Source organism: Rhinolophus sinicus, chromosome 17, assembly GCF_057876585.1.
Source record: "Rhinolophus sinicus isolate RSI-liver-muscle chromosome 17, RSI-T2T, whole genome shotgun sequence".
Lineage (NCBI taxonomy): Eukaryota > Metazoa > Chordata > Mammalia > Chiroptera > Rhinolophidae > Rhinolophus > Rhinolophus sinicus.
The window spans coordinates 38,246,243-38,272,782 of record NC_142517.1 but is presented as its reverse complement, the minus strand read 5'-3'; the positions used below and the strand labels follow the sequence as shown (position 1 = coordinate 38,272,782).

Sequence of the window (26,540 nt, the reverse complement as noted above, 5' to 3'; positions counted from 1 at the left end):
AACACACTTCCTAGCGTTGTCTTACTGTGTAAGAGACATGTCAAGTTCCCATATTCCTCATTAAGATTATCCTGGAAACTCTGAGATGTGATCTCCCTGTGGCATCACGTGAATACTGATAGCAACAAAGAGAGCTCCTCTAGGATTTAAAGTGCTTTTCTTACTAGCACCTTGTATATAATGCTAATAAAGTAAATAAGCATGATAAGCCATTTGAAAAAAGCTATTTGATATTTTGCCAAAGACATAAAGCCTATCAATAAGTATTGCCCAGTTATTGAGATACATCCAGACAATAAATCAATACATCTCTACCAGGCTTAAAGTATATAACAATTATACATTTCACTTGGTTAAAAAAAGATATTAAATGTAAATAGTAAGTAAAAGAGAGCAGGAGAGGCTATACTAATATCAGACAAAATAGACTTTAAATCAGAAAATTTTATAATAGACAAAGAAGGATATTATATATTAACAAATGGTTTAATGATGTAAAATAAAACAATTATAAACATTTACATACCTAATTATGACCATCAAAATATATAAATCATGCACTGACAGAACTAAAGGGCAAAATAGACAGTTCCACAATAATAGGTGGACACTTTAATATCTCACTCACAATAATGGATGGCTATGTACATAGAATGTAATATTGTTCACGCTTAAAAAGGAAGGAAATTCTGACACGCTAAAACATGGATGAACCTTGAAGACATTATTCTAAGTGAAATAAGCCAGTCACAAAATGACAATATTGTATGATTCCATTTATATAATAGATGCCAAGAGTAGTCAAATTCATAAAGACAGAAAGTGGAATGGTGGTGGCCAGAGGTTGGAGAGAGAAGGGAATAGGAAGTGAATGTGTACTGGGTATAGAGTTTCACTTTTGCAAAATGAAACGTTTTGAAGATGGATGGTGATGATGATGACACAATATGATCTTAATACCACTGAATGGTACACTAAAAAATGGTTAATATGGTAAATTTTATGTTATGTGTATTTTACCACAATAAAGAAATGTGTTATTAAAAAAAGTACTATGCAAAGTTTTTGGAATGTTTCTACTTAAAGTCATACAAAATTAGGATAGGTCAGTCTGGGATCATTTAGAGAGAATCCCATTTGAAAGCAGGAAGTTAGTAACTCCTCAAAGTACCTTTCAAATCAAGAGCTGACAAAAGATCTATATCCATATGCTTAATATTTCCATTCAATGGCTGCCAAAATATCAATATATTTATTAAAAATTTTGCCAGAGATAGATGTTGGTTAAAAATTTTTAGAGTATTTTAAGAAATAATACCAGATATAATTCTTTTAGAGGGGGAAAAGGGAATCGGCTATTTCATTGAGCTGACTTTTATTGAACTATGTGACCAAACTTCGGGCTAAATGGCAGCTGCCCCAAAATATAGTATGGATAGAGATGGGGGCGGCTTAAAAAGTAACTAGGAGTCTTCTGCTAAATATGGAGAATAAAATTAGAAGTTTGGGGATTTTCTTTGGTGTATACAGAGCCCACTTTGGTATTTGAATTATAGAAAATGCTATTTAGGGGGAGAAAACAGACCTATTTTATTATATAATATGAAGGACAGTTTTAAAAGCATATTATTGACCTAGAGAACATTATGTTAAGTGAAATAAGTCAGAAAGAGAAAGACAAATACCATATGATCTCACTTATATGCGGAATCTAAAGAAAAGAATAAGTGAATGAACTAATCAGAAACAGTTTTGGAAACATGGAGGAAAAACAGAGGGTTGCTAGAGGGGCGGGGGGGTGGGGATAAGGGGAAGGTGAGAGGTTTTGGGAACGTACAGAGGGATAGTGGATGGGGGGAGGGGGGTTCACACAGTGTGATGGATATAAATGATAAACGTCTAAGTTTTGCTTTGTCTTGTGCACCTGAAACTAATTAATAAAAAAAAAAAAAAAAAAAAAAAAAAGAAAAAGCATATTACATGTGGGTTTTTTTTTTGCTCCCAAGGTGATGAGACACCCAGATCATGTGTCGTCCAGTGTCTATCTGTGGGCTCATCATGAGAAACTTGTCATCATCGACCAGTCGGTGGCCTTTGTGGGTGGGATCGACCTGGCCTATGGAAGGTGGGACGACAACGAGCACAGGCTCACGGACGTGGGCAGCGTGAAGCGCGTCACCACGGGGCCATCTCTGGGTTCCCTCGCAGTAAGTAGTTTTCAACATTTACAGAAATGCATAAAAGGGACACACTTTGGGTAAGAGTGTCTGACAGCGTGGCTTATTGACTGAGTGAGTGGGAGGTGGCATATCCCTGGGTGAGAAAGGACCATTGAGTCACACATTGATAGCCCTGGTTTCAAAGACCACCTGACAACTCTGTAACTTTGCATCTCTTAGTCTCTGTTTCTTGTAAGAAGAGGAGACAGATTCAATTGGCTATCTCATCGTCAGCTCCTTTGTTTTCCATATAAATTAAAGATTTATGTCCTATTTGAAAAAAAGTTCGTTAGTCGTATGTGGCACTTGGGCTTTACGTTAAATAAGCAGCCTTGTTACAGATAGCTGCCAAGGTTTTTGGAATCTTCCTAGTTCAAGACGTGTAAAAAATAGGATAGGTCAATCTGGACTCATCTAAGAAATTCTGTTTGAGAGCAGGAAGTTAATAACTTCTCAAACTACCTTTCAAATCAAGAGCTGCCAAAATATCTATATACCTAGCTCCATGTATTTATTATTTCAGCTCAAGTGGTTGCCAAAATATCAATACACTGATTAAAACATTTGACTGATGGATATGTTAGTGACTTTTCTGGGAAAATAGAGATTTAGTGAATAGGTAATAGGGAGAGTAAGTGACAGAAAAAGCGTTGCTTACTTGATGTTTATCAGAGGAAGAAGTTCAGTAGCTCAACCATGAAGGTAACGTATGTAATTGTATTTGAGATAAAAAGATTAATTGGTATGAAATGTCAAGAGTTTGGCCACCCTAAAGGAGAACGACAAAGGCACGCCTGGTACGCCTTTGGTAGTATTTAAACAGCTCCCCAGAATTCCCCACTGCCCTGTGGCTGACCTCACGCATTACTGGGTGTCTGTTAGGGAGCTTCTGTCACGTGCCAACTTTACATGTCACCTAATTGGAATTAAAGGGCCACACTGCAGTGTATCTTATGCAGTCTCTCTCTCTCTCTCTCTCTCTCTCTCTCTCTCTCTCTCTCTCTCTCTCTCTCTCTCTCTCTCCCCTCCCCCACCCATCCCTCCCTCTAATAATTTTCTTAGGCTGAAACATCAGAGTCTATGGAATCCTTAAGCCTCAAAGATAGAAACAAATCTCCTAAAAAGCTGCCCATCCTGAAGAGTGTTAATGACACGGATTCAAAACTGAAAGGAATAGGAAAGTCCAGAAGGTTCTCCAAATTTAGCCTCTATCGGCAGCTGCAGAGGCACCACATGCAAAGCACGGACAGCATCAGCAGCGCTGACAGCAACTCCAGTAAGTCCTCGTCTTTGCTGGAAACGATCTCGGCGATGCTCGGTTCCCCCGTGGCCAGAAACTCTATTCCTGGTTTTAGAACCTGTCTTTCAATAATGGAGTAAAATGAGCCATGCCGAAAGGTCACTAGAGTGCCTTAGTCAACATCATGCCATCTCATGGCTTTGTTGGCCTCATTTTAGAACAGATTTATTGATTATTCACAGAAGTAGTCCTAACAACCACAATTCATGCTTTGGATGGTAGCAGAATGACTAAGCATTTATTCAATAGTGCCAAGTTATAACGGAAAAAGAACAGAATGAAGAACACTTTATACAGTTTTTATAGAAGAAATTTCATTTCTCTTCCCATCCAGAAATACATCAAGCTTTTATCCTCAAACATCGGGAATTTTGCATCTTATAAATGTACTGTTCTTTTTTTACACCTGCCTTAAAATCCCTGTAATTTTCTGTTGCACAGAATTTGTGACTGATCTTGTACCCTTGCCTCGTATTAACCATGATCACACATGCTTTCCAGTTTGCAAAACCTGATATATACAAACATATTTCTTTGTAAAAAAAGAACTCTCAACTTTCTCCAGGTTACTGTAATCACTGTAGAAGTCGTCAGAATTTAATCCATGGTTTAAAACCCCACTTGAAACTCTTTCGCTCTTCCAATGATTCTGAGCAGGGACTCGCTAGACCTAATGTTGGTAAGTGACTGTGAAGCGATGGAACCCGCTTAGGCTTTGGCTGTTGCTGCATGAGCAGAGTGTGTTTCTGGATTGGCTTTCTGTTCACACAGTTTCATGCCACACATGTTATTGAGAGCAAAGCATGGGAGAGTACACAAGAGTCCCACCCCGCATGAACCTACACTCCAGCACTGAGCTAAAACCTCACCTAATAGCAGTGCAGTGCAGGGCACCGGCTGCTCAGGGCTGTCGTAGACATTCTGTGGAAGGCATGAGGACTTCTCTGTGAGGAGACAGAAAGACTTTCATGGCACAGAGACATTGGAGTTAGGTTTGGAAGTAATTTGATCGGGCAGCTGAGGGCAGGAAGACATTGCAGGTGAAGGAAATGAGTGGAGCAACACTGCTGCAATGGGAAAGCACCAAGTGCTTTGTAATATTAGAAAATACATCATTCGGTGGAGATGCATCTGTGTTATGAGACCAGGAAGCTATACCACAGTCACATTTGGACTCCCCGACAGAAATAAAGAGTTGGACTTTTATTTAGTTAAAAATCTTGATGATCATCGAATAGAGGTTTCGTGCTCTGACTGAATTTTTAAAAATTGTAATCTGATAACCTTTGTGAAGAAGAATCACATACTTGAAGAATACATTAATCAGGTCTAATTTATGGTGGTAGGAATGAAGAGGACTTGGCAGTGGGTCAGATATAGGGACAAGTAATCATCATAATAAATAGCAAACATAGTAAAATCACAAGCTAGGGTTTATGGTGTGCAAACTCTGCTGGTCATTGCCCCAAGCCCTTGTGGTGCTTGGTTGGAATAGTGTTATCTTCTTTTTACAGATGAGGTAGTTCAGGGTTAGAGGTGATAAGTGACTTGGGCCATGAAGTTCCAGTTTATCAGCCTCCCAGAGTTCATGATTCAGATTTGTGATTTAGCAGAAAAGTAGATTACTACATCCTGACCTTTTGTTCTGGTGTATTCTTTAGGAGATGACTGAGTTAGAGCCCAGCCAACATGGCTGGATGTGAGTCACTTGTGGCTGGCAGGAGCTAATGAACCTGATAAATTGCCCTGGACTTTGAGCAGTGGTTCCTAGCATTCTTTTGTCTAGGGACCCTGTGTTTTTTTGTTATTTTTGTTTTAAACTGATTATATATAATGAACTAAAGCTCCAATGTAACTGTTAAGTGAATTTGCATGTTATAAATCATAAAATGGGTATACAATAGACAATGGAAGAGACTGAGGAGACATTTTATTTATTTAGCATCCAGCTATTACTTGATGCCTATGTGGACTCGGGGACAACTCACAGTGATTCCTGTGCTCAGCGGACCTTCCAAGCCCTAAGCCAGGAACTGGGAAGCCTCCGGGTAATGCAAAGAGCCAGGTCAGGGGCGAATGCAAGGGCAATTATGAAAGGGAAAGGATTGGAAACAGTTCCAGGCAGTGCTTTATGATTCCACATGTGGCTTTGCTACTTTAGGACTAAAGTTGAAAATGAGATGGAGGAAGGAGGCTGGCAAACCCTGATGTGGAGGGTCTGAGTGCCGACCGAGTGGGTGTGTTGCTGACAGCAGGATGGGGCCAGTGGGAAGGCAGATGCCAGCCGGGTGCTGAGCAGAGGAGGTAACTCAGGCCCACGTCAGGCTGAGCAAGGTGATCTGAGGACACTAATGTGAGTGGTTTTCAGGTGCCGATGGAAACCTCCCTAATAAACTGGATACATGTCTAGTGCGGCGTTGTTTTATTAAGACAGAGAGAGAGACAAAAAAAAGTAATTACCCTAAATATCCAAGAGTAGGGGGATGGTGAAGAACGTAATGAGTGGCTATCCCCTTGAGGGAATTGTGCTCTCATTAAAAACGAAGTGGGGATAGACAAATAAATATATACGATTCATTTGTTTCGTGAAAAAAGTGTTTATTGAACTCCTATAATATGCCACTCTTCTAAGTACTAAGGATGTAGTGAACAAAACAGCTGAAATTCAGTTAACTAGTTGGAGGTTAAGGATGGGAATTGTATCTATAAATAGCTCATCAAACACAATATAGCAGGTAGTCAGAATTCTCATGGAGAACAATAGAGCAGGGGAAGGGGGAAGAGCAGAGGGGAGCAGTTACTATTTTATATCTACCATGTTTGCCCAAAAATAAGACCAGGTCTTATATTATTTTTTGCTCCAAAAGACACATTACGGCTTATGTTCAGGGGATGTCATCCTGAAAAATCATGCTACGGCCTATCTTCTGGTTAGGTCTTCTTTTTGGGGAAACACGGTAGTGGTCAGAGAATTCTTCTCTAATGAGAGTTTTCAACAGAGATCAAAGGGAAGAGAAGACTGAGGATAGAGGAGGTGTGGGGGCAGGGTGTCCCCACCATGAGGAAGAGCCAGGGAAGGTCTGGGAGGCAGGAGGAGACTGCTGTGTCCCAGGAATGTGGCTGGAATGGAGTGGGTTAGTGGACAATGACAGCAGCAGAGTCAGAGAGGGCTGGGGAGTGTGTAAGCGCTTGCAGCTCTTGAAAGGATTTTGGCTGTTACAACTGAGTGAGATAGAAAGTCATCCGATGGCCTTGAGCAAAGGACAGACAAGGTCTCACTTACATTTTTACAGGCTCATTCTTCAGAGCAGACCGGGGTGGCAAGTAGTGACCCAGCAGATACTGAATACATTTTAGGTGAAGCGGCATTTGCTAATGTACTGAGTGTGGGATATGAGAGCTAGAGGAATCTTTCCAATAACTACATTAACATACAAATTTAAATTTTTAATATGAAAAAAATGAATTTCCGTAAAAAGGGAAGCCAAAGGATAGTTGAGTCCTTCTGGTGGAGCAGTACTTTGCACAAGTCTGTTCCTGAGACCCTGGTGTTTTTCAGGGGCTCCGAGGAGGGTACTGAGCATGTGGGCCCCTGGCCCTCCCACCTCTGTTGATACCTGATTCAACCAGAACAATCCTGCTTGTATCGTTTTGTATATTGGAGTTCTGCGTGCATTTTTGTTGAAAAAAAAAAAAAGTAAGATTCTACTATTAATAATAAAGGAAGTTTAAAGAGCATACATAGCTCTACATTTAAATCATGTAATGACTTAAACTGATATTGACTTGTACGCGTAGGGCTTGAAACCCAAATTAAGCATAGAGTGACTCTTCATTAGAAATTTGAAACGGAATGTTTGCTTGTGTTAATAACTTCCTTTCTTGAGGATATGAAGTGGAGTAGCTTCTCTGCCATGTCAGTTTCACTTGCGTGCCGAAGGTCGTGATGAATTGGGCTTTTAGTGAACCTTCCCGGTGGCATGCAGAAGTCATGATGGAGTGCATGCAGCATCACTGTAGCTGTTCCGGTAGAAAAATCGCACCATCTTAAATGTCATTAGTAACCATGGTAGATGTCTGTAGTATGTATTTAAATTCAAAATCACTCAGCCATCTTCAAGATTTTTTTTTTTTAATTATGTTGCAAAAGGGAGAATTTCAAGTTGACATTGCTTTGCTTGATACGATGTTATTTTAAAGGGACGGAATTTTACGCTCCTTATATTCAGGGACTGTTTGCTGAGCTCTTCCTTTTACGCAAGATTAAATATATGGCTGAGGGGGGTAAAGTCTCAATTTAGTTGAGACAGGTGTTTCAAAGTTAGATATCTAATCATGAGGGACAGTGAATAGTAGGTTAAGTTGTTTTTAGACTCTGTTCTCAGGTATGCAGTGGTATAGAATGTATAAGACTTATTTTCAGTTGTCAGAGAGCTTATTATCTAATAGATAAGTGTCAGTTTTAAGTATTTTACTAACCTAGTGTCTTAGTAATTTATCAGGGGGCGATAACCCTACTGACAAGAATTGTTGGTGAAACCTTCTCCACAAATGTAAATACTGAACCACAATGCCAAAATCCAAAAAAGGTTCAAAACCAAAAGATTTCAAAAAACATGTAACTCATTAAGCCCTTGAGTATACGCAGAAATTCAGTAGACAGAGACTAAGAAGGGGAAAAACTGGCATTCCAGGTAAATATTATATTGTAAGGGACAGATACGGGAAATTCCAAAGGTATTTATTTCAGACCTAGGTGTGGAATGTAGTAAATACATAGAGGTCTACCATTTCATGCAAAATACTGGGGGTCATATGTGGTTCAGAAATTAAAAGATTCTGGATTTTAGAAAGGTAATATAATACCTATACTCTATGTTATGTTACACTCGTTGCAGGGTTCAGGGAATACCCTATAAGTAAATCGTTTATATTTGTGCAACACCAAGTGGGATAAATAAAGATAATAACCGCTTGTCAGTTCAGGTCAGGTTTTGCTAATAAATGAGGTGTGAAAAACCATTGGATTTTCAGAGCTTTGGGGGTTTGGAATTGTGGTTAAAGTTTAATTAACTTGTGTAGATTGGGGTGGTGCGATATAGCTGTACCAGTGTATGGAGGGCCTTGCGACATTGAACTTCATCAACGAAATGTTGGAGAATCTCTGGGGGTTACGGGGTGGAGGTGTGATTTGAAGGGGATGAAAGGTGGGTGGGCAAGCGGAAGGGTTAAGCGTTTTACTAAGTTACACTAGAGACACGGGGAGCCTGACTGGCTTGTTCCAAAGGGCCTGAGAATGAAGCGAATGGGACAGACTTTTTCCAAAGGAACAACCAGCAGAATTTCAGTAGGACTTGGGAAGTGGTGATGAGGAGGTGGGTAGAGAAGACAGGGAAGCAGGAGGAGCCAAAGGTGATTGTGAGGTTTGAACTTGAAGAACTACAAACAGAAAGCAGAAATCTCATGGGAAGCCTTGATTTTGTGGGAATGCTAATGATTCTCGGGTGACATGCGATTTCAAAGTTCTGGCAGGACAATTAGGTAGACAAGTCAAGTGAGGTACTAGAAGTGGCTGTAGATCAGAGCCCAAAAGAGAAGACAGGGCTAGACGGGTACACCTAAGCGAAAGTTGGGGGGAAACCTTGTTAGGGAGGAGGAGTGAGGAAAGATCCAGAAGATGGGTTGGAATAATGGTAGGGGAATGCAGCCTTGAAAGCCAAGAGATGAGAGAAAATGGAGGAGGACGTGCCAAAGCCAGAAGACACTGGGCGAGGGGCAGGAAGACACCGTTTTCATGAACGTTAGCAGCCGGAGTCTGCGCCACTGATGAATGAGGATTGCAGAAAACTGGCATGAAAATCCCGTACCAAAAGGCAAGGCAGGTGCAGTTATGAAATCAGTTGTGAACCAGGTACTGACTAGTGAGAACCCCTCAGGTCAGCATTGCTGGTGTAAAACACCCTCTCTTTTTATATAGGCGCTTGCGCGATTCTGAGCGGTAATCTCAGTAACTCGGAGTATTTGGCTCTTTTGCCTTAATATTTTATCTGTTCCTAGGATGACCTTGATCGTTATGGAATAGTTTAGGCCATGACCAAAAACAAAAACAGATTTGAATTAGGAGCAGGTTGAATACAATTAGTACCAAGATAATTTTCTAAGACTAAGAATTTCCTTGGTTTTGTTTTTCTTATCATAACTGATTATCAGGTAGAAGTTAATTTTTAAACAAGTGTATGTGTATATATGTAAAACTTTAGCTGAGAATTTCTCAATTGACAAAAACAAATTTTATATATACTATATATACATATGTATATGTGGGGACAGAGCCCCAGAGAGCAGTTTCCAGGCTCTCGGCCTCATGTGGAAAGGTGCTGGCTCGGGTAGTAGATGGCCATCAGCTGTGGCTAGTTGGCTGTCAGCTGTACTGTAACCCTTGAGCCATTGGCCACTAATATAACTGCTGCGGCTACATTGGGGAGTGGAGTCGAGAGGGAGTTGAGGAGAGTCGGTCAGTTGACAGAAAAGCGGACAGCAGGTCTCACGTCATGTGAATCCAGCCTCCAGCGAGACTATAGTGGTATGACTCCCCTACCTATGACTCCGTGGGTGCTCCTTTTTGGCCTCACCACATCCTGCGTTCTTATGTGGGGAGCGGGAGCAGAGACCCCCCAGGCTGTCCTGCACGACAGTATATTTTCAATTTGGAATTTGACCCCTTATTTATCTCATTCTTTGTCCCTTTTTTCTTTCTTTTCCTTTTTTAAACAAAGTGCCAGGCTTACTAACGAGCCGACAGATGAGCAAACAGACCCGCCAGTACTTTGTTCTCTCAGTCTTATAGAGCAGGAAAATAAATTACTGGGAGAAGTCAATAGAATTCTATTTTTAACATTTAGTTTTGTTAATCTTTAGCGCGGTATGACATTTTTCTTTAATAGAAAATTGTAATAACCTTTGAAGGTTAATCATTCAGTTTGAGATAGAATATTAGTAGTGTGGGGGGTGATTGTTTAGGAACTTTCGCCTGCAAATACTTATTGATTGCCTATTGAATGCCAGGTCCTACACCAGGCAGTGATGGGATACACTCCCCACCCCTGAGCAATTTACATTATAGACTTGTGGCGGGTGGGGAGGGAGCGTCCTTGTGAAATGGTTCTACAGCAGTTACTAGGGACAGCCTGTCCCTACTGGGAGCTGGGAGGTGTCCCCAGGGCAGGTGACAGTGAAATGGCTCTTGAAGGATGAGGAGGAGGTCAGCCTGAGAGGAAGGGGCAAGCGTTCCAGGCAGAAGGAGTAATGTGCCAACTGCACAGAGACATGACAGACCAGGGCTGTCAAACCTCAGTGAGAAATATGGTGCATGTGGAGCCTGGGTTGTATGGGGAAGAGCAAGGACCAGAGAGAGAGCTTGGCACCAGTTGGGGAAGAGACTTCTGTGTACACTGAGCCCTTAGGATTGGACCCCCTGTAGGCAACAGGCGATCCTAGAAAGCTTTTAAGCAAGGAGTCTGCGTTGTAGAAAGACAGGTCTGGGACAGCGTGGTGGTCGGGGGACCAGCTCCGTACTCTCACTGGCTACTGCATGTGGTACTATCTATTCACTCAACAAATATTTTTGCATCCCATGTCTGTTTGTTAAGTGCTTTTTTTGTGCCAAGCGCTGCATTTGTGATTTGTAATTCGGCTGGTCTTCCTGCTTAGTTGTCTCTGTGGTCAATATAGCCCATAAACATACAAACGATTTAAGTCAAAGTGTTTGCCCCTGAATAAAACTGTTCCCAGGAAAGCTCTTTGTGAAATGTGGCAGTAGCAGGCTGCTTTTGCGCCTATGTAGTCATAAGCTTCTGGCTGTTGTTGCAATAATTTTTCTGGCTGTTATTTATAAGTTTAGAAATATAGAACGTTAGAGCCCCAAAGATCCTAGATGTCATCTAGGCCAAATTCTTCCTTTCACACATGAAGGATTTCTGACCCAAAATGGTGAAGTGCAGTGTCCCTGAGCTGGCCAATTCCAGGGCTAGAATGTCGGCTGTTTACAAACTTGAGATTCTTTCTTTTTGAGACGCAGAAAACAAGAATTGGGTAGTAGTTGTTCCTTATATTGGTTGAGGAAAGAGAAAGGCGTGACTTCTTTATGGCCTCTACACCTCACGTTTCTCTACCTGACCTGGCTTTACTGCTCTCTGATAGTCCCTCCTAGCAAGTTCTTTATTCACAGTTAACTCTGTGATCCATTCTTCCAGTGATCTGGTGGATGGTAAGAATAAGAATGTTGAATTTCATTGTCCCATGATGAACCTGGTTATAGCCCCAACTGCCCCCTAATAAAAACTTGAGAGTTATAAAACATTGTCAGTCCATAGCCGCAGATAGAATAGACATGTGCTGCCCTAATTTTGAGTCTTAAGAAAAGTTAATAAGTCTTTAGGTGTTTTCACAAATGAGAGTTGAGCCTCCTTTCCTGGGGCCCGCCTGAACCACAGTCTCTGAGTGAGTCTTGCTCCATTCACAGACACGGGCTCGGTCCGCAGTTTGCACACAGGCATGGGAGAGCTGCACGGGGAAACCAGATTCTGGCATGGGAAGGACTACTGCAATTTCGTCTTCAAAGACTGGGTTCAGCTTGATAAACCTTTTGCTGGTGAGTACCATGGTAGTGGGTGGCTGCTTATATTTAGTCTTTCACTGGGCAACATCCCAACAAGTATGCGAGTGCATGATCGAGTGTCTTTTGTTTTCCTTTGTTTTGTTTTGAATATTTGCTAAAAGTTTGGAGACTAGGATTCAGTCATATAATTAAGGATTTCTCATAGTTACAGTAAGAAAAGAACATTGAAATAGAGGGTACTTGTTTGAAACCTCCAGGTTTTATATAGGCAGGTATTTGGGGTAATAATCTGTAATTCTACAAAAGACGCTACCCTTCCTTTGATTATCTATTCTGCTTACCATCTTCATTTTCCATCATTAAAATGACATATTTTCAGATTATCACGGTGCTTCTATATATAAGAGGAGATAGAGATGGCACTGCTTACGTAGCCTGATATTATTTCAATAGGGCAAAAAAAAGTAATATCAAGTACACAGCCTTAGATAATTTGTACCAATTCACATCTTGCCTTGTCTAGTGATTATCTAATACTCAGTGCCATGGAAACATATTTGGGGAGGGGGATGCCTGAGGGACTGTGTTCCTCAATGTGAGATCTATCTATGTGTCCATTGGTTATGAAGATATTGTTTCACCCAAGCCAGGAAATATACGTCTAGTGGACAGTACCACGTTGCCTTTACTTATAGTTGGGGTCAGCGCTGGGGTCAGGTGGCTTCTGTCCCTGGCACAGAAGTTAGTGATGATCCTTGCCTGGGGCACCTGGGCAGATTTCATTGACAGGCACTCCACTCCCCGGATGCCCTGGCATGACATTGCTTCTGTGGTCCACGGGAAGGCAGCTCGTGACGTGGCACGTCACTTCATCCAGCGCTGGAACTTCACAAAGGTACATGGATGGTTTTATCACGATTCAGTCTATGTAAAGAAAGACAGGTCTGGAAGAGGAGAAACCTAGAGAGTTAGCAAGAAGCGGTTGCTGTGGTGGCCACCGTTGTGTTCTTCATCTGCTGTTAGGTGCCTGCTTGTCAGAGCGCCTGGGCTTCTGGGCACAAGAAAAAGAAAATGCCCCTGAACTTTTATGCTACAGATGATTCAGAGCGCAGAAAGATAGATGCTACTATCAGGGCCAGTGGGTTTAACCCTTTTAACATCTTGGACACTCAGTGTTGATGAAGCATCTGCCCTGGGCGGATAGTCACCTGGAGCATGGAGGCCTTGTTTAGACGAGAGACCTCAGACTTTGAAGTGCTCCCAGTTCTGGCATTGCACTGGGTTTGTACTGTAGAGGCTTCTGAGAGGGGGTTCTGAGCACAGGGAGCAGGATGAGACGAGGGAGCCATTTTTCTCTTCTGCAGATTGGGTCTTCTGTTGTATGCCTTCATTACTCTGCAGAATTTGACTTAACATTCATAAGTTATGTGCCTGTCAACCAGGTATTATTAACATTCCATTTTATTTACGTTAAATGATGACGAGGTATTATTCTCCCTGATGATTTGGAAAAAGACTGAGTTTTATCAACAACTTAGAGTCTCACCTTATTTTTCATTTACATAGCGTTATAAATAGTGGGAATTCTTAGAAATAATGGAAATGTCTTTGATAAACATTTAGGGGGTATGAGTGAATAAACAGAGTAATATTACTTTTAACCTACTAGATAAGCAAAGGTAGAAAAACACTACTAATATTTGCAATAGGGTTTGGTATTTTTGATATTCTTATCCCCTGCTTCTGGGTAAAATTGGTACAACACCGAAAAGCTTTTTAAAAAGTGTATAGCCTTTGACTCAGAACATCTTTTTCTGGTTTTAAAGAAGTAATCCAACAAAGTAATTTATTTTGACATTGCTTTCAATAATTCAAATAAAATACGAAGTAACTGAAGTGTCCATTAAGAGGAATTTTTAAAACAAATTGTGATCTTCCATACCATTTTACTATGAAGTTATTAAAAAATGATATATACTACTGTATTGCTATGGCAAGATATCTACAACATAGTAAAAAATCAGTTTGCAAAACAATAATTCCATTTTTGTAATTATATTCCTCCATATCGCTAGATTATATTTAAGCTTTCTTTAAAAATGGAAAGCAATACGTGCTCCCTATGAAAGGTGAAGAAGGAACAAAGGAGTTCTCTGTCTGGCAAATAATAAGAAAACAATAATAATCTATTGCCTTTTCACCTAGAAACATCCACTGTTAACACTTTTCTTTCTATTTCAAATGGACTTGAATTTCTTTTGCAATCACAAAGTAGGGAAGAATGGAACTGTTTTCTCATTTGAATCTTTTTTTTTTTTTTAACCGGTTTTCCTTTATTTTAGATTATGAAAAAAAAATATCGGTCCCTTTCGTATCCATTTCTGCTTCCAAAGTCTCAGACAACAGCCCATGAGTTGAAATATCAAGTCCCTGGGTCCGTCCATGCTACCGTACAGGTCAGTCTGGCTTTTCTTTTTCACAAGGTGCTGCTGGGTAAAATGACTCTTACTGGACTAAATGCCTATTGCACTAGCTTCATGTTTTTCAATAAGGACAACTCCAAAGGCAATCCTAATGGGCCTTTTCAAATTTAGTATTAGATTTCCTATTTAAATGTATTCAATTTGTCTTTTCAAAACTCTTTTATAAATATAATAAATGCACACCCTTAGAAGAAAAAGCCAGTCAAGAAAAGGCTTGTCCTGTAATTCCTTTTGAAATGACCCTAGCAACATGATCCACAGTAAACCAGGGACTGACACTGGTTAAGCACTGGAATGTGGCTGAAACTTTGCGTCTAGGCAGCTAGTTATAATTCAGTCTAATTTTAGTTCCTAAGTAACCAGATGCCGTGTAGAGGGTCTTTTAGTAGAGTCACAGAATGTTGGTGCATCCAGTCCAACCATCTCAAATGACAAATAAGGGAATTAAGACCCAGTGGGGCTATGAGACTTGTCCAGGGTCAAAGCATCGATAGAGGTGGAGCTTGAAATCCTACTCTAGTCCATTGTTAGCTCCCTCTGCCAACTCCAGCTCAAATATCTTGAGATCATGCAAGGACAGACCTGGGATGGGGCGCTTTCGGCATTGCCTTTTGTTCAGTCATCACTGTCAGCATCAAAAGTATTGTTTAAATAAAGATGCAGCAGTCTCCTACTGAAAACACTAATACGGATTTACACAATTTGGACATGGACTCTAGGCAATATGGTTATATAAATGAAATGCCTCATTCAGTTACTTTGTGCTATGTGCCAGTAGAATTGTGTGTATATAAGAAAGAAAAAGACATTTCAGACCGTAAGTCAAATAATAGAACAATCAGAAAGATAAACCACTTAAGATAAATACCTATAGCAAATCCTTAGTCTTCCAGGCTAAAGGAGACAACTAATTTAAATTTAGAGGCACAGGGATATTTCTATGCGTTCATATGTAAGTTAATATTTTATGAACCTGTTTAATTTTATTCTACTGGAAGGGAAAAACTACCCATGATGTAAGATAAAATAGGAGGCTTGATATTAAAAAACAAAAGAATTTAATTTAAGATTTAAAATATGATCAACTTATCAAAGTTAGCAGGTACTTAATTAAGCATCTGTGGAAAAGGCATTGCTGGGAATTATATCGGCAAAGAACATTTTATCCCAGTGTTGTTATCTGTACGTCTTCTAATGCTTGTTGGTGAAGCCCTGTTTTACATATTTTCATCCTGCCACCCTGGTAAGGTAGACAGATATTCTGCATGTCCCTTGATTTGCCTTCTCTGCATCACTGGATGTTGTTGTGTTAGAGATCGGGCTAGATCAGTGTCCTCTCCTATATGCGTATGTCTTCATCCTTCATATGCCCAGGTGGGCTGGACCCAGGAACCTACAATGCCAATTAATTTGAAAGGATGTTTACCAAGACTCACTCACTCATTAATTCATTTATTCAATCAACATACGTTTATGAAGTGCCGCCTGTTTGTCCAGTGAAGTCATCCCTGCACACTGAGATGCTGAGAGTACAGACAGAAAAGGAGTTCTCTGCCTCCGAAAACATAGTTAACTGGGGGAGAGAAAGCTGTGATGTGAAAGAATCCAGTTAACACTGCAAGGTGTGGTCTGGGACTAAATGCCAGCATGAAAGTGTGGACCGGCAGGCTGGGAGAGCTCGGCAAATGAGAGGGAGAGAACTGGGTGTCCTCTCTAAGGAATAAGCCTGCATGTTCAGGCGATGGTGGAATAACTGCAGTGAACCATTTGATCTTGAAGGAGTGATAGATGATGTTTTGACGGCCGAAGGTCCTGGAGTGCTGGCCTGATCTAGGAGGTGTTAGTGAACTTTGGAACTTTTTTTTTTTTATCCAGTAAGAAGTGTGATAGATGAATGTTTTATGAACATTAACCTAGATCAGAGTTCCCCAAACTGGGTTTTGCCTATAAAATGCTAACAGCTATTCTACGGAAAAAGATTCCCATGGACAGAAACATTTTTGCAGATGTTTAAAAAAATAGGATTTCTTAGTCCTTTGTTATGCTCATGTGTGTCATGAACTCATTAAGGGTGAATATGCTGTGAGAATTTCCCAAGCTAAATCACTGAGGATCTCTCATTTTGTCACATGTCTGTTTGCATCTCTCTGAACAAACACACTTTGGAACCTAAAGCTTATACATATGAAGAACTTACGAGACTACGGAGAGAATGAAAGCAAGGAGACAAGAGGCTGTTGCAGTAATTCTAGCATATACTAATTTTGTATTTGTAAATTAGTGTTCTTTTTCTTAACATGGATTCCCTTGCAATTTTAAAAGTGTTAGACCTCACAAAACCTGGATCTCTACTGGTTACCAGTTGATGTTTTTCAGAACTGCTGAAATAACTCCAGTTGTGAAAACAGTGGGAAAGCAGTGCATCTTTTCAAAGACAGGAAAGTCTGAGATGAACAGAAACTGAAAAAAGAAAACTCTGTTTCCTTTCTCCCTTTTGGTAAAGTTCTGACCACATTCTTGTTTCACCACTTCACAGTATTTATTGGCTCTAAACACTATGCATCTTTTCTGGACATTCCTGTTTGTAAGTCAGTGCCTAGAGGGCGAAAGTAATAATCTGGTCCAATTCCTGGTTTTCTGGAGAATCCAGAAGGGTGCAGGGAGCTAGGACCTGGCTATGTAAGTTACTTAATTTTCAAAAGGTTTATTGTCATATTTTCAAATCTTTCACTCTCTCAGCTATCATGTGGCAATAGTCAGATAACTATAACACACCTTAGTTGAGAAATTTAATAAAATTCCTCCTTAGGTTTATTCTTTTTAATACAGATTTTAACATAATTGTCAACACAGTTTATTCATAATATAATTTAGAAACCACACGCTGCTCTTTTCACTGAAAAGTAGCAATATCATGTAGCAAGGGAAAGAGGCAGTTCTAGAGTTTGACTATTCAAATCCCAGCTTTGCTACATACGAGCTGTGTAACCTTGGGAAACTTACTTCACCTCTCTGTCTGTATTTCCTTCATTGGTAAAACAGGTATCATAATAATATCTGTCTATAGCATGATGGTGGTTAAATAAACCAGTCCATGCAAAGCACTTAGGAGAATGCACTAGTTTGAAAATATCAATATTAACTGCAACCTTCAAGCTTCCCTAATGTTTTCAAAAGTTTCCAATGAAGACGTTGACATTTCTCAGGATGGGTCACCAGGCTAGTTCTGGGTACAAAATCTTTATACCATATATTATTTATTGAAATGGCGAGAAAAAACGTTTCTTAAAGTTATTAATAGATAAAAGTCATGTTATTCTTTCATCTGCAGAAGGAAACCAAATTACTTAATTTTTTAAATAGAAAAACATTGGGCCCAGTCATCCTTGGTGGGAATTCCACACCAGCCATTATGCACAGCTGTTGCAAAAGGCTGACAGAGCCAGCTAAGGAGAGGAGCGCTGTGGCCAATGCAAAGGAGGCCTGCCCCCACCAACAGGAATTCATGCTTCTCAGAAAGCCATCCAAACTTGAGAGTGTAGTTAAGTATCTTCTACCGACACTTTTAAAATAATCTTGGCTGTTTCCCCTCAGTGCTGGGCATTCTCAGAAGCCTTCCAAGAGCACCCAGAAAAGTTGTAGCAGGAGAACGTGTGGGAACAGGGGTTGGAGGAAAAGATGATTCTGAAACTGCTTATACACAGAGTATATTAAAAAACCTTTCTCCCTAAAAAGAACAAACTAGCTTCTTGAATGCTACCATTACCACTTAAGATAAATAACCTAGACAGAGCACATTTGACGTGCCTATTAAAGTCAAAGATTACTGATGACAAATTAGCATCAATTTAGAATCAAAACATGGGAATAATCCTTTTTATTAAACTGGGCAGCTAATTGTAGAAAAGCCATTCCTTACAAAATCATTGCTGAGAAGTCCTACCAAATTGAGGGAAATAATTCCACTGGAGTCTTGTCTTCAATCTCTTTCTCTATTAAAAAAGAAAAGAAAAGAATACAGGTAAGTGTGAATGACATTCAAATTATACTACTGGGAAAATGTGTTCCTAAGCTTGGGATAAATGTCCAAATGACACTCCACAGGGTGTCAGGGTAGGAATTAATGTAGGTTTCAAAGGACCGCAAACTGTTTTGTGTTGTGATAGGACAAAGAGAGCCACTTAATTGATTCCTAAGGAAGTTTCTCTACGTGGAAGCTGTTCTCCGTTTATGGACCAGGTCTTCGTGCAGGGCCCATTCCTTGTATTGGACTCTGCTCTGATCTGGCTGAAGCCACACGAATGGGGAGTGTTTGCTCCATGCCCCACACTGCACTAAGCTTTGTGTGCATTATCTCATTTAACACTCACCAGATAATCACCTGTACCCCTTTTTGCCCCCGTATTGTTACAGATGAAGAAACTAGGACTTTGCAAGGTTAAAATAATGCAGTGAGTAAGTGGCGGGGATGAGACTAGATTCCAGGCAGTCTGCGCCCCGCGCCTGAGGTCGTACCTGTTCAGCAGACTGTTTCCAATAAGACCCAGGAGGGTTGCAATCACCAAAGGCTCGGCTGCATGTCAGGGCTGCCTTGTGGTAGCATCTTCTGTTGCCACGCCCCCCAAACCCATCTTTTTGCTGCTTTCCGGCTCCCTAGAGCGCTTACCTACACTCTTTTTCCTAAGACTTCACACCCCTTAAGACTTATTCTTCAAAAATTATATTTTCTCCCTCTCCTTCAGCCTTCAGGTTAACTTTTGTTCCCTTTTGTACAGTCAAAAGGATGATGTTATTAGAATAATTGCCCACTGTGGTGTGAACAGATGACTCTCAACTACAGAAATATACTTAATTAGAAGGAAGAGCGTGACAGTATGTGGGAGATTCCTGAGCAGAGTTTATCTCTTGGTGCTCCCGACCTGCTGTGCTCCCCCATTCGGACCGGAAGACTAAGGCCCAACAATCTGAGCACTTCCGTCCTCTCCCCAGCCCATGCATGCCACTCGAGCCTCCACACGGTGCCAACTTCTGTGTGAAAGACACAAAAAGTGCTTTTGTCCACACAGTCTTTGTTCCTGGGTTGACTTGGAAGCTTAGGGAAATACAAAGGACTTAAGATATCTGCTGAATTTATTGGGAATTCTAGCATGTCAGTATGAGAAAAAGCACTTGGGACACACACTAAGAAAGTTTTCCTTCAAGAAGAGCTTTCTGAATTTCAATCCATATATTCAACTTGGGTCTGCTGCATGTCAGGGCCCAAGAGAAGGCTGTCTTTTAAGTTAAAGAATAGGACACAGTTCAAGGGAAATGACTGGTTCTAGTTACAACTTTGAGGCTAAAACATAAGATCAGAAATATGCCCTTTTTATATACTTTAAAAGTGTGTATTCAAAGTTGAGGTTTGAAAAGTGTGGGTTAGCTGTGATTCTCAGTATACGTGGGACACTAAGGCAGCCATATTTCTGTGTGCATAAGGGGGCGGTTGAGGCTTGTCTCGGTTACCCTAGTTTAAAACAGAAATTCAAGACAAGTTGCTTAGGCCAGTTAAGAAAAAGGAGAGACTAAATCTTAAATTTAAAACAAAGGAAAGTCCATCAAAATGCGTTTGACATATTTGGCTGTTTACAAAGTTTCTAGACCATCAAGCATTTAAAGCAGTTGATTTGTACGTCACCTCAGGGTTCAGTGGTTCAGGGTGGAGTCAGGGAAAAGGCAAAGTTATATTTTTAATTTATCTTGTGCTGACAGATTTTAAATGATTAGGATAATAGTAAATGAATAGCAATCCCAAGTGATTCTTTTCTGTATTGCTTGAAAGATAGGTTCAAGTTTAACCAAAAATGATAACGTTTTAAAATGACATACGTTTTCATTGTGAGACTCAGCGGGGTAGAGAATTCTGAACCTTCTTAGGATACAGGTGACCTCTCACATTCTGTGGTTTTAGAGGCATCAGTGTGTGGGGGGGTGACCCTCCACTTGATTTATGCTCTCCCACAGGCTGATAATACCATGTTTTTCTTCTGGCTTACAAACGTACTTACTTTAAACACATAAATACCTCTATAAAGGAACACATTTACCATTATACTGGAAAAACGGCAAATATGTGACCTTCATGCTTTGCCCTCCAAGGCAGCCTTTGGACCTCAACCTCAGATTTCTAACCCAGTGTCTAGATCCAATAATCTCATCAACATAGCTGTCCAGGAAGCCACTTTGGATCAATTAGACTTGACCCGTCCATTGAAACCTATTTGACAATTCTAATTTATATGTTATGAGATTAAGTTTATTAAATCTTTGAATCACAGCACATTTTGAGAGTGAGAAAAGAAAGAAAGCATAAGGATTCTGGATTTGAGGGGAATTCTAAGAAATTACCACCGAGGGTAGTGTATAAACTTGGCCTGCAACTTTTTTTTTTTTTTTTTTTTTTTTTTTTGGCCTGCAACTTTTACAGAGGTAGACATCCCTTGTATTGCATATCTCTTAAGTGCCATGTAGCATAGCTCTGTGTTTGTTATGCCCTTTTTTCCTTCATATCAGCTGTGTGTGTGTGTGTGTGTGTGTGTGTGTGTGTGTGTGTGTGTGAGAGAGAGAGAGAGAGAGAGAGAGAGAGAGAGAGAGAGAGAGAGAGAGAGAGAGAGAGACTGAAAAATCTCAAATGTACAGTGGAGGAAATTGAGCCTCATAATATTAAACATTGTTTCCAGAGTTATGTAGGATTAGATCAGTATGTGTGGCATAAGAATCTTTGCAAGGTAGCCTGCATTTTTCAGGGCTATGCACTATAGCAACAAAATTTGCATAAATTTGAGTGGACTAAGAATTAAAACTTCTATTTGTTCAACCTTTGTTATTTATACTAATGAACAATAATACAGTTCTTTGGAGATGATATGAAATCAAGATACTGTCCCAGTGTCGGTCGTATTTATCTAAATTTTCCTGATGAGTTTTTTCCTGAGATATTTGACTATTCCTGTTCACAATTAAATTTTCCCAAGTTATTGCACATATTCATGTAACAAAATTAAGGAAAATGCTTTAAGGGGAGCTATTGTTCAATAAATACCTCATACTGAAGAAAGAAATAACATTTTGAAGATGACACGATTGATTTTAGCAAGTACTAGGTTTGAATTTCAGTAGTCTTATAGATACAATGTTTTTAAGTTATTGATTAGAGCAAGAATTGTACCAGAGCTTTTATATAAAACATACATAAAACTGATCATGTATTAGATCACTTTATGTGTTCCTAATATGGATGGGCCATTCTTTTATTTTGAATTTCTGTTGACTTCCTGAAGAACAGCTTCAACATTCATTTCAAATCAGAAATAGCAAATCTATTTTTGCAGGCATTCTAATGTGATGTCCCGATATTACTTAAGGAAAGTCAATTAATAAGTATTTATTGAGCACCTACTATATGCCCAACATTGTACTGCAATTCTATTACTGTTAGAATGTTGAGAAAAGTTACAGCCAGAGGTGTCTTAGTGTTAGAAAAGCCTCCCATGTCGGTTAGGCCACCGTCTCATGCAGTCAGTCTTCTCAGCAGGGTTGCCTACATGATCTGCCACCGCTCAAACCATCCTCTACTGTTCTCATTAGGGACAGCAAACACTCACACAGCACTTACTCGGTGCTGGGCCTCCTTCTGTACACTCCACAGGAATCCTTGAATCCTCTCTACAGCCCTGCAGAGTAGATATTCCACTTTATAGAGCAGAAATCTGAGACACCAAGAGGTTAAGCAAGTCGGCCAAGATCAAAGCCTCTCAGTGGTTCAGCTAAGCTTTGAACCTAGGCTGTCCAGCTCTGTGTCCGTGTATTTAACAGGTATTCAGGTATCTGAGCCGGAAGCTCTTATTGTAATCTGGGTGGGAGCCGGTGAGTGTCTGACACAAGGGAGGCGGTATGAGTGAGAAAGGTGAGAGATGAAGTGACCTGCCAAGGATCAGACAGCCAATTAAAGGCAGAATCAAGTTTAGATGACTAACTGAATCTATTTGTATTTTAGAATATATTAATCTGAACAATATCTATTTGGAAGAAAAGAAATAATCACATTATCAAGTCAGAGCTAGAGTGGCCATACTCTATGGTTCACACCAGGACACCTTTGGAAGTAACAGTGGTACTGCTAACAAATACACCCGAACAACAGTCATTCTGGTGGAGTTGTGGAACTATCATGGAAAAAGAGTACCATGGTCACCCTCCTCATAGCCACCAGAAGAAGTATTATACTTCTGAAATACTCTCATGGTTTCCAGTTTTAAATGAAAATTACACTGGGTGGAAGAGGGCACGTTCAGGACTTGATTTCCGGCTGGGCCCCTTCATGATGGACGATGTCCAAGGACCAGTTCCCCGACCAACCTCCTCTCCCTTGGCCCACACGTGACACTCAAGCCACTGTAATCATTCAGTTTCATTAAAGCAAAAAGGGTGGACTTCGTTGCCTTCATACATCTGGTGTCTTCTGTTTTCTCATTTCTGATTGCTGCCTTGCAGTTGCTCCGCTCTGCTGCTGATTGGTCTGCTGGGATAAAGTACCATGAAGCGTCCATCCACAACGCGTACGTCAACGTGATAGAGAACAGCAAGCACTATATCTATATAGAAGTAAGTCTTGCTCGTGTAAATTCATCTGACAACCTGCCTTCCCATGAATACCGTACAGAGACTGCAGGGTCCCTGAATTCGGGACATCCTATGTTAGTAGTGTATGTGGACATCTGAAGAAGCCTTAGGTCACCTGAATTTTGACTTCCCCAGCATACCTGACATGTGCTGTGCATTGTCATCAACTCGGGACTCTAATAAGAGTCTCCCCAAATCCTTATGATTAAAATGTATCAACTGTTTGTCATACTGTTGGCCAGAAATCCCCCAACATGGATGTGTAAGTTTTGACTTGGCTTGAGTTGGAGGGTGTGTGAGGCATGGGCTGCTTCAGGAGAGAACACACGGGTAAGATGCTAAAATAGAGAGCACTGGATGCCACTTTGGGGATGTTGGAGTAGGGAGAGTGTGGGGCAAGGAACGTGGAAAAGGAGGATATAAGAGTATTGAGGGCAGGTACCACCTTCTTCAGTTCTGTATGAATGACTATTCATTATAAAGCATTGTTACAGATCCCGGAGTTTGTGTTCTGAGATCAGGAGAAAATCTAGTGACACTGGGTTTACTTTGGGAACCTTCATTGTACTTCCAAGTAGATCTAAGCTACCGCAAAGCACTTGGAAAATCCTGAAAAAATAAAAGTCATGACAATGCAAAAATAAATCCGAGCACATCTCCCTCGTTTATTTTAGTCTTTTCCACTGAATTTTTGAAGATGTGTGGAAGGAGATGGAGTGGCTGGAGAAAATCATTCTAGCCTTGTTTTCCTTCCCCTGGAGCCCTGGCCCTCTCCCCTTCCACACAGGGACAATTCATCAAAGGCAAGTAGGAGAGAATTGGAGCCTTATTTATTTCACAGACTTGGAGAAAGAGAAGGCTGATTAAAAATACAAGCAGGCTAAATGCACTGTGATATACTGGCTGGGGTCATGTAACAGAAAAGGGATATTAGTGGGAAAATGAATGAACTTGAATAAAGTCTAGAGTTTAGTAATGCTGATATGATTAGTATTATTAATTTCAATAATTATACCATAATAATGTGAGATGTTCACAGCTGGCTCACCTATCACCCAGAATCCCTTTGCTTTATCTCTTTTTGATAAAAAGCTTTTGTGATTAATGCTACCTCTGTAGTAAATGAGGTCATTAATGCCATGTGGACAATAATCTGATTGACATGGTGATTGCCTCTGGCAAGTGAAGTGATCGGCATCCACCCTCCTTTCCCCCATAAAAGGAGAAATCAAGGACATGACATGTGGCAGAGTGTGTTACAGCTGCCGAGGAATGTTAAACTTCTCTGTGGTAGGAATTCAGGAAAACAAACATGGTTTGACTGTTTGATGCCCTCAGGGGAAACATTCCCTGAGGTTTTGACTGTTTGATTCCCTAAGGGGAAACACATTCTCAAATGAGTTTCTGCACAATGTCTTCTTGTAAGTTTGTCTTCTGGAGGTATGCACTTCAGTGTAAAAATATGTGTAGTAATAAACATGATAATGTTGCAAAGGGATGATAATCATATATTGACTTATCACTTATGTATCTCTTTCCTTTAAGATGATTAGCAAATGTTACTTTGTGATGATTATACTTTTAACTTACAGCTGTATTCTAACAATGTGTATAAATAGAACGTGTAATAGTGATAATATTTGTATCCAGTTTTTAACCTGCCTTTATGCAGCAACTAAATCTTTTATACTATTATGATAATAATGTTGTATCCTGGTGTTTTAGCAACAGTGTTAAAGAATGTTTTATAGATGCATGAATAACAGGAGCATTTAAAGAAAAAAGAAATAAAAATATTTCTCATTCCATTTTATTGGTTTATTTACGTACCGGGGGTGCCAAAAAAAATGTGTACACATGACTTGTATTCATCTTTTGTTATTGGTATATATTGAGTATTACAATTTTTAATACAGTTTTTTCCTTTCTTAAAATGTATATACATTTTTTGGCACCCTCTGTATATGCAACATACGAAATAGATTTGAAGCTACTTAAAATGGAAGTTCAGGAATAATAGGAGACCCAAACAAATAAGATAAGGCCAAAGCAGATACTAGCCAATGATGGAGAAAAGGTGGAGAAAATTAGACCAGGATTCTGCTCTCTACACCCTTAAAAAAAGTAAACTTAGTATGAGATAGAATGTTTGCCAATGTAGAATTTTAATCATAAGCATTTACACAATGTGTGAATCTGAAAAAAATTGATTTCCCTAGTGATTAATTTGGGAGTGTTCTTATTCTAAAATGTAACCTCCAAGGAATTTGCATGCTGAAGTAATAGTTTAGCCTTTCACCTCACGAAGATGCGACACTTGTTATGACTCAGGAATCCATGAGGTCCAGAGCAAGGTGAGGTTTCTTTTATTCTCAGTGTCATTTCCTTTCCTGGGGTGATTTTAGGGATCAGACATTGTCTCCTATGTGAAACACTTTTTAAAAATATAAAAGTAGATTTCGTTATATACCACATTTTCCTTATGTGCAGAAAGACTTACGTGATTATCCTATTTCTTTCTCATAGAACCAGTTTTTTATCAGCTGCGCCGATGACAAGGTTGTGTTCAATAAGATAGGTGACGCCATTGCCCAGAGGATACTGAAAGCTCACAGGTAAAGTTTTTGGCATTTTGGTAGGAGCTGTGATTGCAGATGTTCTTGTATTTACTGCTAAAGTGACTTTTGCAGGCCCGCTTTTTAAATACTGTCTTTTTCCTAGCAGGCATGATTTGCTTCAGCTAGCAGTAGGTTACTGATTCCAGAAATTTGAGTCAGTTGCTGAGAATTTTTGAGTCCATTTTTGAGGGGAATCTGAGTTCTTCCAGAGCACAGTCATTTTTTCCTGGCCAGGCTCTTTCCCATGCAGATTTGTAATTTGATTTACTTAATGGCAGACAGTGAGCTGTGTTCACTTAAAAATCAAAGCAAAATAGGAATAATTTTTTCCCGTGGGCTATATTTAAATTCTTACTACCATCTGTCTTATTTCTTCAACTCATAGGATTATTTTTTTAATAACACTTTTATTAAGATAAAATTCACATACCATACGATCTACCCACTTGCAGTGTACAATTCAGTGATGTTTAGTATATTCTCCGCACTGTGCAACCATCACCTAATCAATATTAGAACATTTTCATCATACCAGAAAGAAGCCCCATACCTTAGTCACTACCCATTCTCTCTTCCTTTAGCCCCTGGCAACTGCTAATCTACTTTCTTTTCTGTAGATATGCCTACTCTGGACATTTCATA

At 40.0% G+C, this 26,540-nt stretch overlaps 1 protein-coding gene across 5 annotated transcripts in view; it reads left to right on the top strand.

Moving 5' to 3' along the window:
* Nucleotides 1-26,540, top strand: part of PLD1 (phospholipase D1) — a 181,779-nt gene that overhangs the window by 110,826 nt on the left and 44,413 nt on the right. For 3 of the 5 annotated variants that reach the window (XM_019735181.3, XM_019735163.3, XM_019735145.3), the window contains 8 exons: nt 2,007-2,207; nt 3,282-3,495; nt 4,085-4,198; nt 12,041-12,169; nt 12,913-13,031; nt 14,479-14,592; nt 23,152-23,262; nt 25,807-25,895. In XM_019735181.3, coding sequence (XP_019590740.3) covers nt 2,007-2,207; nt 3,282-3,495; nt 4,085-4,198; nt 12,041-12,169; nt 12,913-13,031; nt 14,479-14,592; nt 23,152-23,262; nt 25,807-25,895 — 1,091 coding nt within the window. The remainder of the gene's footprint in view (nt 1-2,006; nt 2,208-3,281; nt 3,496-4,084; nt 4,199-12,040; nt 12,170-12,912; nt 13,032-14,478; nt 14,593-23,151; nt 23,263-25,806; nt 25,896-26,540) is intronic. The other 2 variants (XM_019735154.3, XM_074327921.2) reach the window with 1 other exon arrangement.